General features: G+C 40.2%; 1 protein-coding gene across 1 annotated transcript in view; it reads left to right on the top strand.

Annotated features, from left to right (window-relative positions):
* The window catches only part of LOC139388805 (interleukin-6 receptor subunit beta-like), a 54,346-nt gene that overhangs the window by 14,344 nt on the left and 23,708 nt on the right, over nt 1-16,294 (top strand). The window contains exons 4-9 of the mRNA XM_071135737.1: nt 6,586-6,727; nt 6,913-7,067; nt 7,183-7,337; nt 7,750-7,909; nt 8,096-8,178; nt 13,111-13,348. Coding sequence (XP_070991838.1) covers nt 6,586-6,727; nt 6,913-7,067; nt 7,183-7,337; nt 7,750-7,909; nt 8,096-8,178; nt 13,111-13,348 — 933 coding nt within the window. The remainder of the gene's footprint in view (nt 1-6,585; nt 6,728-6,912; nt 7,068-7,182; nt 7,338-7,749; nt 7,910-8,095; nt 8,179-13,110; nt 13,349-16,294) is intronic.

Below are 16,294 nucleotides of genomic sequence, written 5' to 3' on the forward strand. Positions count from 1 at the left end.
TTTTTAAATAAATACCTGCAGTCAACTTGTGCACTAGGTGATAGATAAAGCAGATTTATTTTATAATTGAAATTGTCACTTCTCTTGCATTCATTGCATGCAGAGTCAGGGTATATGCAACAGTTTTATAATTAAGTCTATGATTTGATAGAGCAGTCTGACTGAGCGGTGGTAGGCAGTGCTTATGAGCCTGCTATTCATTCAAACAGCACTTTACTGCGTTTGCCAGCAGCTCTTTGCAATGCTTCAAGCATTGCGCCGTTTATGACTTCAAGCCTATCAACTCCCGAGATTAGGTGGCAATACTAAAGTACCGATTAGAACATCCAATAGTCAAAGGTATATGAAATACAAATGGTATAGAGAGAATAGTTCTATAATAACTACAACCTAAAACCACCAGCTTTCATATGTCCTCATGTTCTGAACAAGGAACTTAAACGTTAGCTTTTTTACATGGCACATATTGCACTTTTACTTTCTTCTCCAACACTTTGTTTTTGCATTTATTTAAACCAAAATTGAACATGTTTCATTATTAATTTGAGACTAAATTTATTTTATTGATGTAATTATATTAAGTTAAAATAAGTGTTCATTGTTCATTCAGTATTGTTGTAATTGTCATTTATTTTTTATTTTTTATACATATCTATGGGTCTCTACGGTTTTATATATATATATATATATATATATATCGTCCGATTTAATCAGTATCGGCTTTTTTTGGTCCTCCAATAATCAGTATCGTTGAAAAATCATAATCGGTCGACCTCTAGTTGTGTTGGTCTTTTTCTCAAATGCAAACAGTTTCTCTTAACCATCACGTGCCACTCATTTCCCTGAGGCCATTTCACTGAGGAAAATCACAGCTCCCAGTATTGTTGAGGTCCTGGTGAAATTATTTTCAATGTTTGGACTTCCACGGGTAGTGCAATCACACCGAGGTTCAAAGTTCATGTCAAAGGTCTTCCAGCTAGTGCTACAACAGTTGGGTGTAACCCACTGCCCCTCTGGAGCCTCCCACCCAGAATCTCAAGGTGCTCTTGACGAGATTTCATCAGACTTTCTATGTTGAGTTTACAGCTTTGTGTTTGAGAGACTGAGATGAAGGGTTCCCTCTTCTGCTGTTTGAAGCAAGTTTTAGTCCGAATGAGCTCGTGTTTGGACATCATGTCAGAGGTCCTTTTGAGCTTACTGAGAGAGAGGTTGTTGAAGGGCAACACCTTAAACACAAAAACAAATCTGTTTGAGCTCGTTAGCGCTTTTTGATACAGATTGCACCACACCAGTGAGAATCTGGAGAAGGCACAAATTAAAGTTTGGTTTGATTGAAAGACCCGAAACTGCATTTGAGGTGGGTGACCAAGTCCTGGTTTTGTTGCCCTTTCTGGGTTTTAAAGTTTCAAGCTTCCTTTTCAAGCCATTACCCCATTGTAATTTTTTTTTACTATCTGGAGTACATCGTCACACCGGAGCGCAGGAAAAAAACCCTGGCTGTCATGTCAACATGTTGAAACCATACTTCACCCGCTACGATCGGGCAGAGAAGTCGATGGAAACCGGTAGTGATGTTCTTCCTATAGCCACTGCTGTCACCCTTGACTATAGTCTTCCTCAATAGCATGAGGAAAGCCCAATACACCATGTGCCTGTTGGACGGTTGAGTAACTCAGAGATTCTAGAAGACTTGTCTCCAGAGGAAAAAGGCAACATTGTTGCAGTACTTTTAGAAAATCAGGGTTTATTCTCAGATGACCCTATTCAAACAATTGTACTAGAGCATGACATTGACGTTGGGGACTCTGCCCCAATCAAAGAACATGCCTATCGAGTGAACCCTGAAAAGAGAGAAAGTCTGCAGTGAGGCAGAGTTAATGTTTGAGAACGACATTACAAAACATCGCAACAGCCCGTGGAGTTCGCCCTGTATATTAGTACCTAAGTTGGATGGGTCTCTACGGTTTTGTTCAGATTTTCACAAATCTAATGCCATCGGACTCGTACCCTGGCCAGGGTCGACAATTGTATGGACCGTGTTGGCGCTGCTAACTATTTTAGCAAGTTCTATCTGCTGAAGGGAAATTGGCTGATCCCTCTAACTGAGCGCGCCAAAGAGTTGTCTGCTTTCATTACTCCTGACGGTTTGTTTTCCTATCTTTTTATGTTCCGTTTGGGTTACCCTCCTACAGAAAGACGATAACACTGTTGAGCACCCTGTGGAATGCTTTTAATAGAAATTGGACACATATCAAAGAAACAACTCGACTATCGAAGAAGAGACGCTCACTTTGGAACTGGCAATTCAGCACTTCGATCATAACCCTCTCATTTTCCTGCAAAAGACTAACTCTTTTGCTGGAGTCTCGTATTGTGGGAGTTTCCCCATGAAATCAGACATGGCCGTGCTAAGGACAACTTGCTTGCTGATTTGTCTTTCAAGGGTCTAAGTTTTGTTAAGCCAGTGTGTAGCCCTGGCTCACAATTGATTTGAGTTTTGTTTTTGATCGTCTCATTCCAAGGGAATGAGAGTTATAGGAACGTATAGAAATTGTACCTATTTCTCAAAAATGTAAGCGATTTAGGCAACAAAAATAATAAAAAACACACTACAAAAGTATGTGGACATTAAACTGAGTGGATTCAACTATTTCAGCTGAATTGAATGGCCAACTACAAGCAGGCCTAATCGCCCATCATCAGTGCATGACCTCACTAATGCTCTTGTGGCTGAATGGAAGCAAGTCCCTGCAGCAATGTTCCAAAATTTAGTGAAAAGCCTTCACAGAAGAGTGGAAGCTCTTATAGCAGCAAATCGGGGACCAACTCCATATTAATGCCCATGATTTTGGAATGAGATGTTCGACGAGCAGCTGTCCACATACTTGTGTATGTGTGTGCACACAGTACCAGTCAAAGGTTGGGACACACCTACTCATTCAAGGGTTTTTCTTCATTTTTACCATTTTCTACATTGTTGAATAATAGTGAAGACTTAAACTATGAAATAACACACATGGAATCATGTAGTCACTAAAAAAGTGTTCAATATCAATGTTCTATATTTGAGATTCTTCAAAGTAGCCACCCTTTGCCTTGACATCTTTGCACACTCTTGTCATTCTCTCAACCAGCTTCATGAGGTAGTCACCTGGAATGCATTTCAATTAACTTGTGTGCCTTGTTAAGTTCATTTGTGGACTTTCGTTCCTTCTTAATGCGTTTGAGCCTATCAGTTATGTTGTGACAAGGTAGGGGTGGTATACAGAAGATAGCCCTATTTGGTAAAATACCATATTATGGCTAGAACAGCTCAAATATGCAAAGAGAAACGACAATCCATTACTTTAAGACATGAAGGGAAGTCAATGTGGGAACATTTTCAAGCACTTAGAAAGTTTCTTCAAGTGCAGCTGCAAAAATCATCAATGAGGACCCAGACAGGAAAGGAAGAGTTTTCTCTGCTGCAGAGGAGAAGTTCATTAGATTTATCAGCCTCAGAAATTGCGGCCCAAATAAATGCTTCATAGAGTTCAAGTAACAGACACATCTTAACATGAACTGTTCAGAGGAGAGTGTGTGAATCAGGCCTTCATGGTCGAATTGCTGCAAAGAATCCACTACTAAAGGACACCAATAATAAGAAGAGACTTGCTTGGACCAGTAAACACGAGCAATGGACATTAGATCGGTGGAAATCTGTCCTTTCTGTCTGATGAGTCCAGATTTGAGATTGTTGGTTCCAACTGACATGTCTTTGTGAGACGCAGAGTAGGTGAACGGATGCTCTCCGCGTGTGTGGTTCCCACCGTGAACGTGATGTTGTGGGGGTACTTTGCTGGTGACACTGTCTGTGATTTATTTAGAATTCAAGTCACACTTAACCAGCATGGCTACCACAGCATTCTGCATCTGGTTTGGGCTTAGTGAGACTATCATTTGTTTTTCAACAGGACAATGACCCAAAACACACCTCCAATCCATGGAAGGGCTATTTAACCAAGAAGGAGAGTGATGGAGTGCTGCATCAGATTACCTGGCCTCCACTGTCACCCAACCTCAACCCAATTTAGATGGTTTGGGATGAGTTGGACCGCAGAGTGAAGGAAAAGCAGCCAACAAGTGCTCAGCATATGTGGGAACACCTTCAAGCTGTCATCAAGGAAAAGGGTGGCTACTTTGACAAATATCAAATATATTTTTATTTAACACTTTTTTTGGTTACTACATGATTCCATATGTGTTATTTCATAATGTTGAAGTCTTCACTATTATTCTACAATGTAGAAAAGTCAAAATAAAGAAACCTGTGTGTTCAAACTTTTGACTGGTACTGTATATTATTTAGTGTATGTTCTGTAAATACGAGATTAAATCATTAATATTCTGATGGGTGACAAAATTAGCCTATCACTTGTGAATGATGCCCAGCATAAGGCCAGAAACAATGCATACCTTTTTTTGTAGGCCTATGTAGCCCATAGGCCTACATGTTTTGATGAGGGTTATTTAGACTAAAGTGGCCAAATAATTTTCTTAACATGAAGCACATTAATCTGCTTTCCAATGGGTGTAGAGCATAAGTGGCATTCATATGCAGCCCGTGAGTTTCAAGTCTGGGGAAGATAATTTTCACCATAAAAAAACACCTTTATAATGAAACCATTACATGCATTATTGCATTTCCGGTCACTTTTGATATTTGTGTTTTCCTGCTAATGGAACATTTAAGCTGCTGAGTTTATAATGTGAAGAAATAGCCTAATAGTTTATCAACATTTTAAATGTTCTGTTGCATCAGCCTCATTGATTAAAACAGGTGTTTTGATGCCAGTGGTTGTATTAATTTGGTGATTCTATCGCATCCCACAACTGTCCCAGACTATTTTAGGAATATTACTTTGCATAGAATAGGTCAACTTTTGTACTATCGGGGATAGTAGATTGACATAGGCTAGTGCTTTTGCTGTTTGTTAGTCCTAATCATCTTGTTGGCTGACAAAAAGTAAATGTGGACAGTTCTTCCAGTATATTCAATATGCACCTCGGAATTGGATAAGGACGCATGCAGTTGTGTCCCCAGTGTATCTATCTTCACTTGTAGCCTGTGAGAAATACCCGACCCCTTGACGGATAGCCATGTGAGTGAGAGGTGCTTCGGAGCGTGCAGGGAGAAGGGAATAATAATTATTACATTCAGCCTAAGGGCACAAATGGCCACTGACTGCAAAAGGCCTGGATTTTTGAGGGGGCATTACTGCCACACAAAGGGGATACCGCCGGGATATTCGAGGCATTATCAAGTGCTTGTCAAATTGTGAATGAGAGACTGAAGAAGCGTGTACAGCCTGCACTAAAAACTAAGCAGAGCTCATGCCTTTCATGCAAATTTTTTCAAATCCTCATTTGAGTCGCATCATGCAGCATACTATATTAAAAATGAAAACATAGAGCCCAACATATGTATCACAACTAAAGTTAAAGAAATAATTCTAAATTAAGCATATAGAAGTACTTGTTTCTTTAACCACTCAACACAGAATAGCCGCATGAGCGCCCTACTTCAAATCATTTGTAGAAAATATAATTTATATTTTATTCAGCTATGTTCAATTGTATTCTTCATACTGTTAAATTCTAAGAAAATCTTGTCTAATAAATTAACTATTGTAGCCCACAGCCATATGGCATAGCCGGATCAGGACCTAACATAAAGACAACTCAGAGGATGCTATTCTGTTCTTCTGAAAATAGACTACATTTTCTTCATATCACATTCTTTAGACCTGTCTAAAATAAATAATGGATTTATTGTGAAGTTGTAGACTATATTATATGGATTTATTAGACTTAAAATATAGATGTTCCAAAGGTGTGCATCAGTGGCTTTTGTGCTATGTGTGAAAGCCAGGAGATGTTAAATGGGTTTATGTTTTATTAATGATCAATTACCGTGAGATCAGCAGTTATTTGCTTGACAATCACCAGCTGACTATTTTGTTAGCTACCTATTGCACCCTCTACAACCACTGTGATTATTATTTGACCCTGCTGGTTATCTATGAACATTTGAACATCTTGAAGAACAATCTGTACTTAATGGCCATGCACTCTTACAATCTCCACCCGGCACAGCCAGAAGAGGACTGGCCCGGTTTCTTCCTAGGTTCCTGCCTTTCAATGGAGTTTTTCCTAGCCACTGTGCTTCTACATCTGCATTGCTTGCTGTTTGTGGTTTTAGGCTCAGTTTCTGTACAGCACTTTGACATCTGCTGATGTAAAAAAGGGCTTTATAAATACATTTGATTTGATGTTCAGGTACCACTTGCCATGTGGAAGCAGAGAGAACAGTCTGTGGCTGGAGTCTAACAATTTTCCGGTCTTTCATGTTCACACTGAATGACCCTAAAGCTTTCTCAGTGTCAGGTTTGGGTTCAATTCAGTTTTCAATTGAGGAAGTGAATTTCAATTGACTTCCTGAATCGAAATGAGTTTTGACCCCATCCTGCTCAGTGCAGTAGGTACATAGCCGTTGGTATGTTTTTCTGACATGAAATAATGGCAGCTGTTTGGTTTATTGGTCAGATCCCCCTGAGAAGCCTGTGAACCTGTCCTGCATGGCTGTCCAGTCTGGCCGAAAGATTTCCTCCAACGTCACGTGCACATGGCAGCCTGGGACAAGAGACGAGATTCTGAAAACCACTTATACCTTGTTTGGCAGTCTAATGTGAGTGTCACACATAAGGTTAGATACATGGTGAATACCAACATTATTTTTTAAATCGGTGAATGGAAAACCTGGCTTCAGTTCTGAGAACCCCTAAATATCAAGGTTCTTAGATAGTGTATGTGATTTGTTAATTACTGATTTCTGATCGATTAACAATGTAGATCATTGTTGTGTTTATTCAGTGTCTCAAATAAGAGCAGCAAAGCTCACAGAAGCAGTGGATACATCGACTTCGGCACCTTTCCAAGCTTCATGCAACTTGCTATGTGGGTAGAAGTTGAAAACAAGTTGGGGAAGGTTCGATCTGACATTCTGGATATTTATGCTGCTGATTTGGGTAGGTGGAGTGAAATGTATGATTGAGGTGGAGTGAAATGTATGATTTCTGATTGAGGTTTTTACAATGATTATCACCTCCCCCATATAGTTTAATGGTTTGTCCTGTTTTGCAGTGAAAACGAATCCCCCATCAGATGTCAATATTCTTTCCGAGAATAACTTTTCCAGGACACTCTTAGTGAGTTGGAAGCACCCTATCCATGTAACCTATGTAACGCTGAAATACAACATCAGGTTCTGTACTGTGGGCTCTGGAGACTGGACTGAGGTAAATAGCTCACAATACATGTTAAAAGGATGTTCTTTAGACCTCAGAACTAGACTAATGTTGATATGTCCCGTGCCATTTGTTGTCACCTCAATCCCAAAATGAAAGGATAAGCATCATATCATTTCCTGGTGAAGGGATATGGTATGATCTACACAACTAATGGCATTGGGTGTGTATGGCATGGGCTTGACGTTGGACTTGTTATAAGGTGTGTAAACATCTGGCAAATGTTGGAGTGAAATCTCTCTTTAATGTTAAAAGCCATCTATCCTATCCTTATTCTGTGTTATCAACAGTGAATCAAACATTCTACTTGTATTGTTGGTGTTGCAAATTCACTGTAATATGGCACATTGTTGCCCTCTCGACTTCATTTGTCATTATATCCATTTAATTGACTCTCTTTTAGGTACCCCCAAATGACACTGAAAGCTACAAGGAGTCTTTCCGTCTTCAGTACCTCAAGCCGGACACAGAGTATGTAGTGCAGGTGCGATGCATTCATCATATGGGCTATGGCTATTGGAGTGACTGGAGCGCTAACTCTACCGCCAGGACCCCAGAGGACAGTGAGTAGCCTTGACAACAAGCATATATCATTCTATTGTGTTTCATTTAGCATGTTAAGCTGTAGAACTCATATGTGAAGTCAGTGTATGAGTGATTGTGATCCAGGTAGCTAGTCTATGGATCGCTCAGTTTGTCATATCCCAGATGGCTGAGTTATATCGATTTTGGCTCTGTTCTTTGCCCAGAGCCTACAAGTAAGCCAGACCTATGGAGAGTCATCATTCCCAGCCAAGTCAAAAGTGAGCGGAGAGTGCAAGTGATGTGTAAGGTAATGAAGGCCATACTGAAAATAGAGTGCCACAGTGATGTCTTCATAATACCCATAAAACCTAGTGGTCAAACACGGAAATGGTTGCAATAGTTTTTTTTTCCACCATCATTTGTTGTGTAGACCTCACCGTGAAATACTGACTTACAAGCTCTCACTGTGCGTTCCTATGAATGGAACAGTCCTCCACATGTTGGCAAGTATTCGGCCAGCAACCTTCACCTGTCAGCGGCAACCGCTTTCACGGGCTCCTCATTTGTACAAATACAGAAGGTAAACCACTCCATTATTTTGATGACCCAACTGTGAAACATAATTTATGTAAACTGACATTTGTTGCTTATTTCCTACTTTTTAGATGTGAAATAGAACTGTAAACTCAGCGTTCAGGTTGGTTCCACCAGGCTTATCATAATCGTGTGTGTGACCAGTATCTTTGAGGGGCCAGGCGCTGATCTACGCTGCTTTCCCCATCAATGGGGCTCTGGCAAAGACCTCATTTCTTGCCTTCTCACCAACGGTTGTCAATGGGGAGAACAGAATTTGGTATGTTTAGGCTGGCCTGGTAACTTCAGCATAGTATCTGTTTATGTCAGATATCACCTATTCTAACTACCATTAGAAATAGAACAGTGACTGTATGTGTGTTCAAAGATACCTGTATGGAGCAAGACTTGCAAGATGATGTGATGGAATCCGGTGGGCTTGATGCTGATGTCTGAAATGGAGACACCTTGCCCTCAGCAATGAAATGTAACTTTTTATTTTTATTGTCTTTTGATATTTATTGAATCGAATGGTACTATCAATGGACCTGTGTATTCTTCAAACATATCAGGGAACTCCTTTCTTAGGCTACACGGTGTCCTGTACACCATATAGGAAGGTTTGACGACTGACATGTTTGGCAAGGTAGCCCCTGCCCCACCAGACGAATATCTGTATTGGCGATGAATGACAATTGGATGAAAAACAAGTGTAATATTCGCAGAAAATAATTTAAACAGTTATGTGAAAGATGGTTTATTCTGTGGAACTGTTACACTTGGAAGTTATCAAAACACTGATCTCACATCTGTAGTTATTGAACTTTAGCTGGACCCATGAGGCGTACTGTCATACCCAGGATGGAGTGTCATGCACTCCACATTTGCTGCCACCTGACTGCACATGTCCTTAACCTGTAATGCATTATATAGATGGAAGGGACTCCCCCACTGGAGAGTAGAAGACATAACCTCATCCAGAGAGTTAGACAGCCACATCCTTAGATTTGGGCAAGTAATACCACAGAAATGCCATTCTGGTCAGACAGCTGAAGTTGTACTCCAGACACAACTGATTTTGATTAGTTAGGTAAAGTGTAGGCATAGTCTTTATAAGCACAATATATTTACAGCAGAAAATGTTTTGTATTTGTAACATAAACATGTCCAATATTTTATATTTTTTAGGTGATGTATTTACTCTCAAGGTGGGCGACGTTTGTGCAATGTCCACATGTAGCCCACACCTGTAGGCGTATTAGTTCTGGGATTTTGTCTCCCGGGAAAGATAAACAGCGGACATAAGGACAGACGAGACAAAACTAGCCAGTTTTAGAATTGTGTTGTAGGACAGCTGAGCTGATTTTAAACTAGCAGTAGTTGATATTGTTTCCACAGTAACATGTATTTATATTTTGGTATTTGGTATTTTTTTTAGGATCCCCATTAGTAGCTGCTCTTCCTGGGGTCCACATGAAACATGACATAATACAGAACATTAATAGACATACAGTTGAAGTAGGACGTTTACATACGCTTAGGTTGGATTCTTTTAAAACTCGTTTTTCAACCACTCCACAAATTTCTTGTTAACAAACTATAGTTTTGGCAAGTCAGTTAGGACATCTACTTTGTGCATGACACAAGTCATTTTTCCAACAATTGTTTACAGACCAATTATTTCACTTATAATTCACTGTATCACAATTCCAGTGGGTCAGAAGTTTACATACACTAAGTTGACTGTGCATTTAAACAGCTTGGAAAATTCCAGAAAATTATGTCATGGCTTTAGAAGCTTCTGCTAATTGACATCATTTGAGTCAATTGGAGTTGTACCTGTGGATGTATTTCAAGGCCTACCTTCAAACTCAGTGCCTATTTGCTTGACATCATGAGAAAATCAAAAGAAATCAGCCAAGACCTCAGAAAAAAATTGTAGACCACATGTCTGGTTCATCCTTGAAAGAAATTTCCAAATGCCTGAAGGTACCATGTTCATCTGTACAAACAAGAGTATGCAAGTATAAACACCATGGGACCACGCAGCTGTCATTCCGCTCAGAAAGGAGACGTGTTTTGTCTCCTAGAGATGAACGTACTTTGATGCGAAAAGTGAAAATCAATCCCAGAACAACAGCAAAAGACCTTGTGAAGATGCTGGAGAAACAGGTACAATCTGTATTGGCCACCCATTCTATATCACAGTAAAAACAAGGAATATATCGATATAACCTGAAAGGCCGCTCAGCAAAGAAGAAGCCACTGCTCCAAAACTGCCTTAAAAAAGCCAGACTATGGTTTGCAATTGCACATGGGGACAACACCATCCCAACCATGAAGAACGGGGGTGGCAGCATCATGTTGTGGGGGTGCTTTGCTGCAGGAGGGACTGGTACACTTCACAAAATAATTGGCATCATGAGGCAGGAAAATTATGTGGATATATTGAAGCAACATCTCAAGACGTCAGGAAGTTACACCTTGGACGCAGATGGGTCCAAATGGACAATGACCCCAAGCATACTTCCAAAGTTGTGGAAAAATGGCTTAAGGACAACAAAGTCAAGGTATTGGAGTGTCCATCACAAAGCCCTGACCTCAATCCTACAGACAATTTGTGGGCAGAACTGAAAAGGAATGTGCGAGCAAGGAGGCCTACAAACCTGACTCAGTTACACCAGCTCTGTCATATGCCTTTTATACATAACACCTGACTTGAAGTAAAGAATCAATTATGTATTAATCAATGCCACAAAACTGGGACATTGAAAATAAACCATAATTACATTGTGAGAGCACACAGATTTTTCTGCTTTTCCATTATACAAATTGGACCAGCACAAATGACACAATGTAAACAGCATATTGTGATTTTTGGTGGGTGAGTTACAAACGAGTGATTCCTCACAAAACCCAGACATTAAAGGACTGGTTTTCACAAAATGTAATCCAAAACCCAGACATTAAAGGACTGGTTTTCACAAAATGTAATCCAAAACCCAGACATTAAAGGACTGGTTTTCACAAAATGTAATCCAAAACCCAGACATTAAAGGACTGGTTTTCACAAAATGTAATCCATTGAAGAAGTGTCCTTTTGGAGGAAGGATTGTTGACGTATACTGAACAAAAAGCCCTAATATATGGATTTCACATGACTGGAAATAAAGACATGTATCTGTTGGTCACAGATACCATTAAAAACAAAAGTACATTTGTGGATCAGAAAACCAGTCAGCATTTGGTATGACCACCATTTGCCTCATGCAGCGCGGCACTTCTCCTTCGTATAGAGTTGATCAGGCTGTTGATTGTGGAATGTTGTCCCACTCCTCTTCAAAGGCTATGTGAAGTTTCTGGAGATTGGTTGGAACTGGAACATGCTGTTGTACACGTCTGGTGAGTATGCAGGCCCTGGAAGAAATGGGACATTTTCAGCTACCAGGATTCATGTACAGATCCTTGGGACATGGGGACTTGCGTTATCATGCTGAAACATGAGATGATGGCGGCGGATGAATGGCACGACAATGGGCCTCAGTATCTCATCACGGTATCTCTATGCATTCAAATTGCTATCAATACAATGCAATTGTGTTTGTTGTCCGTAGCTTATGCCTGCCCATACCATAACCCCACCGCCACCTTGGGGTGGCTCTCTGTTCACAACGTTGACATCAGCAAACCGCTTGCCCACACAAGTCTTTCTCTAAAATGACGTTGGAGGCGGCTCATGGTAGAGAAATGAACATTAAATTATCTTGCAACTGCTCTTGTGGACATTCCTGCAGTCAGCATGCCAATTGCATTCTCTCTCAACTTGAGACATCTGTGGCATTGTGTTGTGATACAATTGCACATTTTAGATTTGCACTTTTAGGTGCACCAGTGTAATAATCATGCTGTTTAATCAGCTTATTTATATGCCACACTTGTCAGGTGGATAGATTGTCTTGATAAAGGAGATATGCTCACTTGTTTTTGTGCACAAAATCTGAGAGAAATTAACTTTTTTTTCAGCTCAATGAACATGGGACCAACACTTTACATGTTGCGTTTTTGTATCTACAAATTGGCATAAAATATGACATTTTGGCCTTACACAGCACTCTTTTAAGACTCCATTGTGTTTCATCTGTAGGTGCTGCAAAGCAAACATTGGTGTCATATGAAGCTTTGTCGCTTGTTCTGTAATATGAGTAGTATTTTGGTTTAAACTTTTTTTTGTACATTTAATTTATGAATATAAAAAATGAACATGAATATTGAATAATATTTGTAAAACTAACAGAGATCCCACTCTGGAACTTTGATATGCCCATTAAGTATATTATGTTCAACAATGTATTGAAATAAATCATTTTTTTAGGCCATATACAGGTGAATATATTCATTAAAGTCACCATGTCTGAGAGAGATTTACATGGTTCTCAATACGTCACGCTAGGGTAACCCTATATGAAAAGGTTATAAAATCCCACATTTTAAAGTGTATGGTTAAAAAATTATTGAAACCATTTCCGTGTGTGACCGCTAAGTTTTATGGGTATTACTGTATGACTCACACTGTGGTACTCTATACTACTGATGTATTATCAGCTCCATCTATGACTTGAATAATAACAGGTGATTGGTTGTTGCCTCCTTCTTTTCCCTGCTACAGGATCCAGTGGAGTCCAATGGAAGGATACAGGGCTACAGCATCAAGATCCAAGATGGAAACTGGGAGACGGTGGCGGTCAATGACTCTGACCTGGATTCTAGGTCGCAAGAGAGGAAAATTATCCCCCTTTACCAGATTCCCTGGTCTGACAAGAGAAGAGGCCTCATTGAATTGAAGGCCTGGAATTCTGTTGGCGAGTCTCCCCAAGCGTCTTTGGTCATCCCAAAATTGACACAAGGTATGTTGACCTTGTCAGCTATACACTATGGTGTTACTTCATTGGTAAGATTGAGAAGGAAGTATGAGTAAGATATACTGAACAAAAATATAAATGCAACAATTTCAAAGATTACAGTTACAGTTCATCAGTCAATTTAAATAAATGTATTAGGCCCTAATCTATGTATTTCACATGACTGGGAATACAGATATGCATCTGTTGGTATGGGCATGGATCAAAAAACATTCCGTATCTGGTGTGACCACCATTTGCCTCATGCAGCGCAATACATCTCCTTCGCACAGATTTGATCAGGCTGTTGATTGTGGACTGTGGAATGTTGTCTTACTGCTGTGCGATGTTGCTGGATATTGAGGGGGAACTGGAACACACTGTTGTACACGTCGATCCAGAGCATCCCAAACATGCTCAATGGGTGACATGTCTGAGTATGCAGAAAGTGGAAGAATTGGGACATTTTTAGCTTCCAGGAACTGTGTACAGATTCTTGCGACATTCGGGCCTTGCGTTATTTATTTTTATTTCACCTTTATTTAACCAGGTAGGCCAGTTGAGAACACCTTTATTTAACCAGGTAGGCCAGTTGAGAACACCTTTATTTAACCAGGTAGGCCAGTTGAGAACAAGTTCTCATTTGCAACTGCGACCTGGCCAAGATAGAGCAAAGCAGTGCGACACAAACACAGGGTTACACATGGGATAAACAAACATTACAGTCAATAACACAATAGAAACGTCTACATACAGTGTGTGAAAATGTAGTAAGATTCGGGAGGTAAGGCATTATATAGGCCATAGTGGCGAAATAATTACAATTTAGCAATTAAACACTGGAGTGATAGATGTGCAGAAGATGAATGTACAAGTAGAGATACTGGGGTGCAAAGGAGCAAAAAAATAAATAACAGTATGGGGATGAGGTAGTTGGGTGGGCTATTTACAAATGGGGATGAGGTAGTTGGGTGGGTTATTTACAGATGGGCTATGTACAGGTGCAATGATTAGTAAGCTGCTCTGACAGCTGATGCTTAAAGTTAGTGAGGGAGATCTAAGTCTCCGTGTTACGAATCCCTTTTGGCCCGACAGTCTAGGGGGGATGGTAATGAGACCCGTAACATAACTCATGCAATTTATAATAGTGACAAAGTAAAAGTGTAAACGAAATAACCACGACAACTGAAATCTACCGTCAAACTCAGGGTTTATTAATAAACACACAGTAATGGGGGGAGCAGGAAAAGGGGCTGAGCTGGACCCAAGGAAAGAAACAATAAGTATTCAAAAACACCCCTAAGCTAGACTAGCCTACTTTAACAACAGCTAACTAACCAAAAATACAGTGGGTGGTCCGCCCAGTTCTAACTAGTGTATTTAACAAAGTTCACCTACGGGTAGTGTATGCCCATGGGCGACTTGTCTTGGTTCCCCCTTTTCCCACCAGCAAACACCATAACCAAAAACAATACTCACAGGTGATGACAAAGTGCTATGGAGCTGCTCAAACAAAAGAGAGGTCAATACACAAAGAGAGAGTGAAACAGAGCGACCTACAGACATGGCATTTACAGAGAGATTGAGCTCCACAGCAAACAACTGACAGGGTTTTTAAACAAAGGGAAAGGAACGGTGATTGGGTAGGAAACAGGAGGAGGTGTGTCTTCTGATTGATGATTGGTGACTGATTGGGGAGTGATGATTTTCACCTGTGAGGGGAGAAGGAGAGAAAAGAAACACACACACAGGATACACACACAGGATACTTGTATCCGTAACACTCCGGCTTCAGTGATTTTTGTCAATTCGTTCCAGTCAGTGGCAGCAGAGAACTGGAAGGAAAGGTGTCCAAATGAGGAATTGTCTTTGGGGGTGACCAGTGAAACATACCTGCTGGAGAGTGTGCTACGGGTGGGTGTTGCTATGGTTACCAGTGAGCTGAGATAAGGCGGGGCTTTACCTAGCAAAGACTTATAGATCACCTGGAGCCAGTGGGTTTGGTGACGAATATGAAGTGAGGGCCAGCCAACAAGAGCATACAGGTCGCAGTGGTGAGTAGTATATGGGGCTTTGGTGACAAAACGGATGGCACTGTGATAGACTACATCCAATTTGCTGAGTATAGTGTTGGAGGCTATTTTGTAAAGGACATCACCGAAGTCAAGGATAGTCCGTTTTACGAGGGTATGTTTGGCAGCATGGAAGGATGCTTTGTTGCAAAATAGGAAGCCGATTCTAGATTTAATGCTGAAACATGAGGTGATGGCGGCGGATGAATGGCACGACAATGGGCCTCAGGATCTCGTCACGGTATCTCTGTAAGCTTTTCGTTTATATGGAAAATTTATGGGATCTTTTATTTCAGCTCATGAAACATGGGATCAACACTTTACATGTTGCGTTTATGTTTGTTCAGTGTATATCGTCGCTCTCTGATGGAAATATCTCCAAAAAGGCAATTTTTCAGGAAGAGAGAAAGTTATTTCAACATTGATGGACACAGCATCACATACCGCATTCTGGGTTAGATATTCACACCTCATAAAACAATTGCTGTTTTACAACAACAACAAAATGATTGGGAGTTACGAGTTTGATGCATATTATATGTGGTGAACATGTTGCCATTTTTGCTTTAATTTTCCAAGATTGTTTTATCATGTGAATAATTTATAGGCTGTTCTGATGAACTGTACTTTATAATGGTTGCAATTGCGATTTTATATAATAACTCACTTCCTACCGTCAAGGCACACACACAGGGCTGTAGCCAAAGGCAACCACCCCCAAAATTCCCAATCCAACCAACAATATTTAACTTTATACAATGCATTCGGAAAGTATTCAGACCCCTCGACTATTTACACATTTTGTTACATTACAACCTTCTAAAATGTATTATATTGTTTTTTTCCCTCATCAAACTACACACTTCCTCATAATGACTAA

The sequence above is a fragment of the Oncorhynchus clarkii genome, chromosome 29 (assembly GCF_045791955.1).
Source record: "Oncorhynchus clarkii lewisi isolate Uvic-CL-2024 chromosome 29, UVic_Ocla_1.0, whole genome shotgun sequence".
Taxonomy (NCBI): Eukaryota; Metazoa; Chordata; class Actinopteri; order Salmoniformes; family Salmonidae; genus Oncorhynchus; species Oncorhynchus clarkii.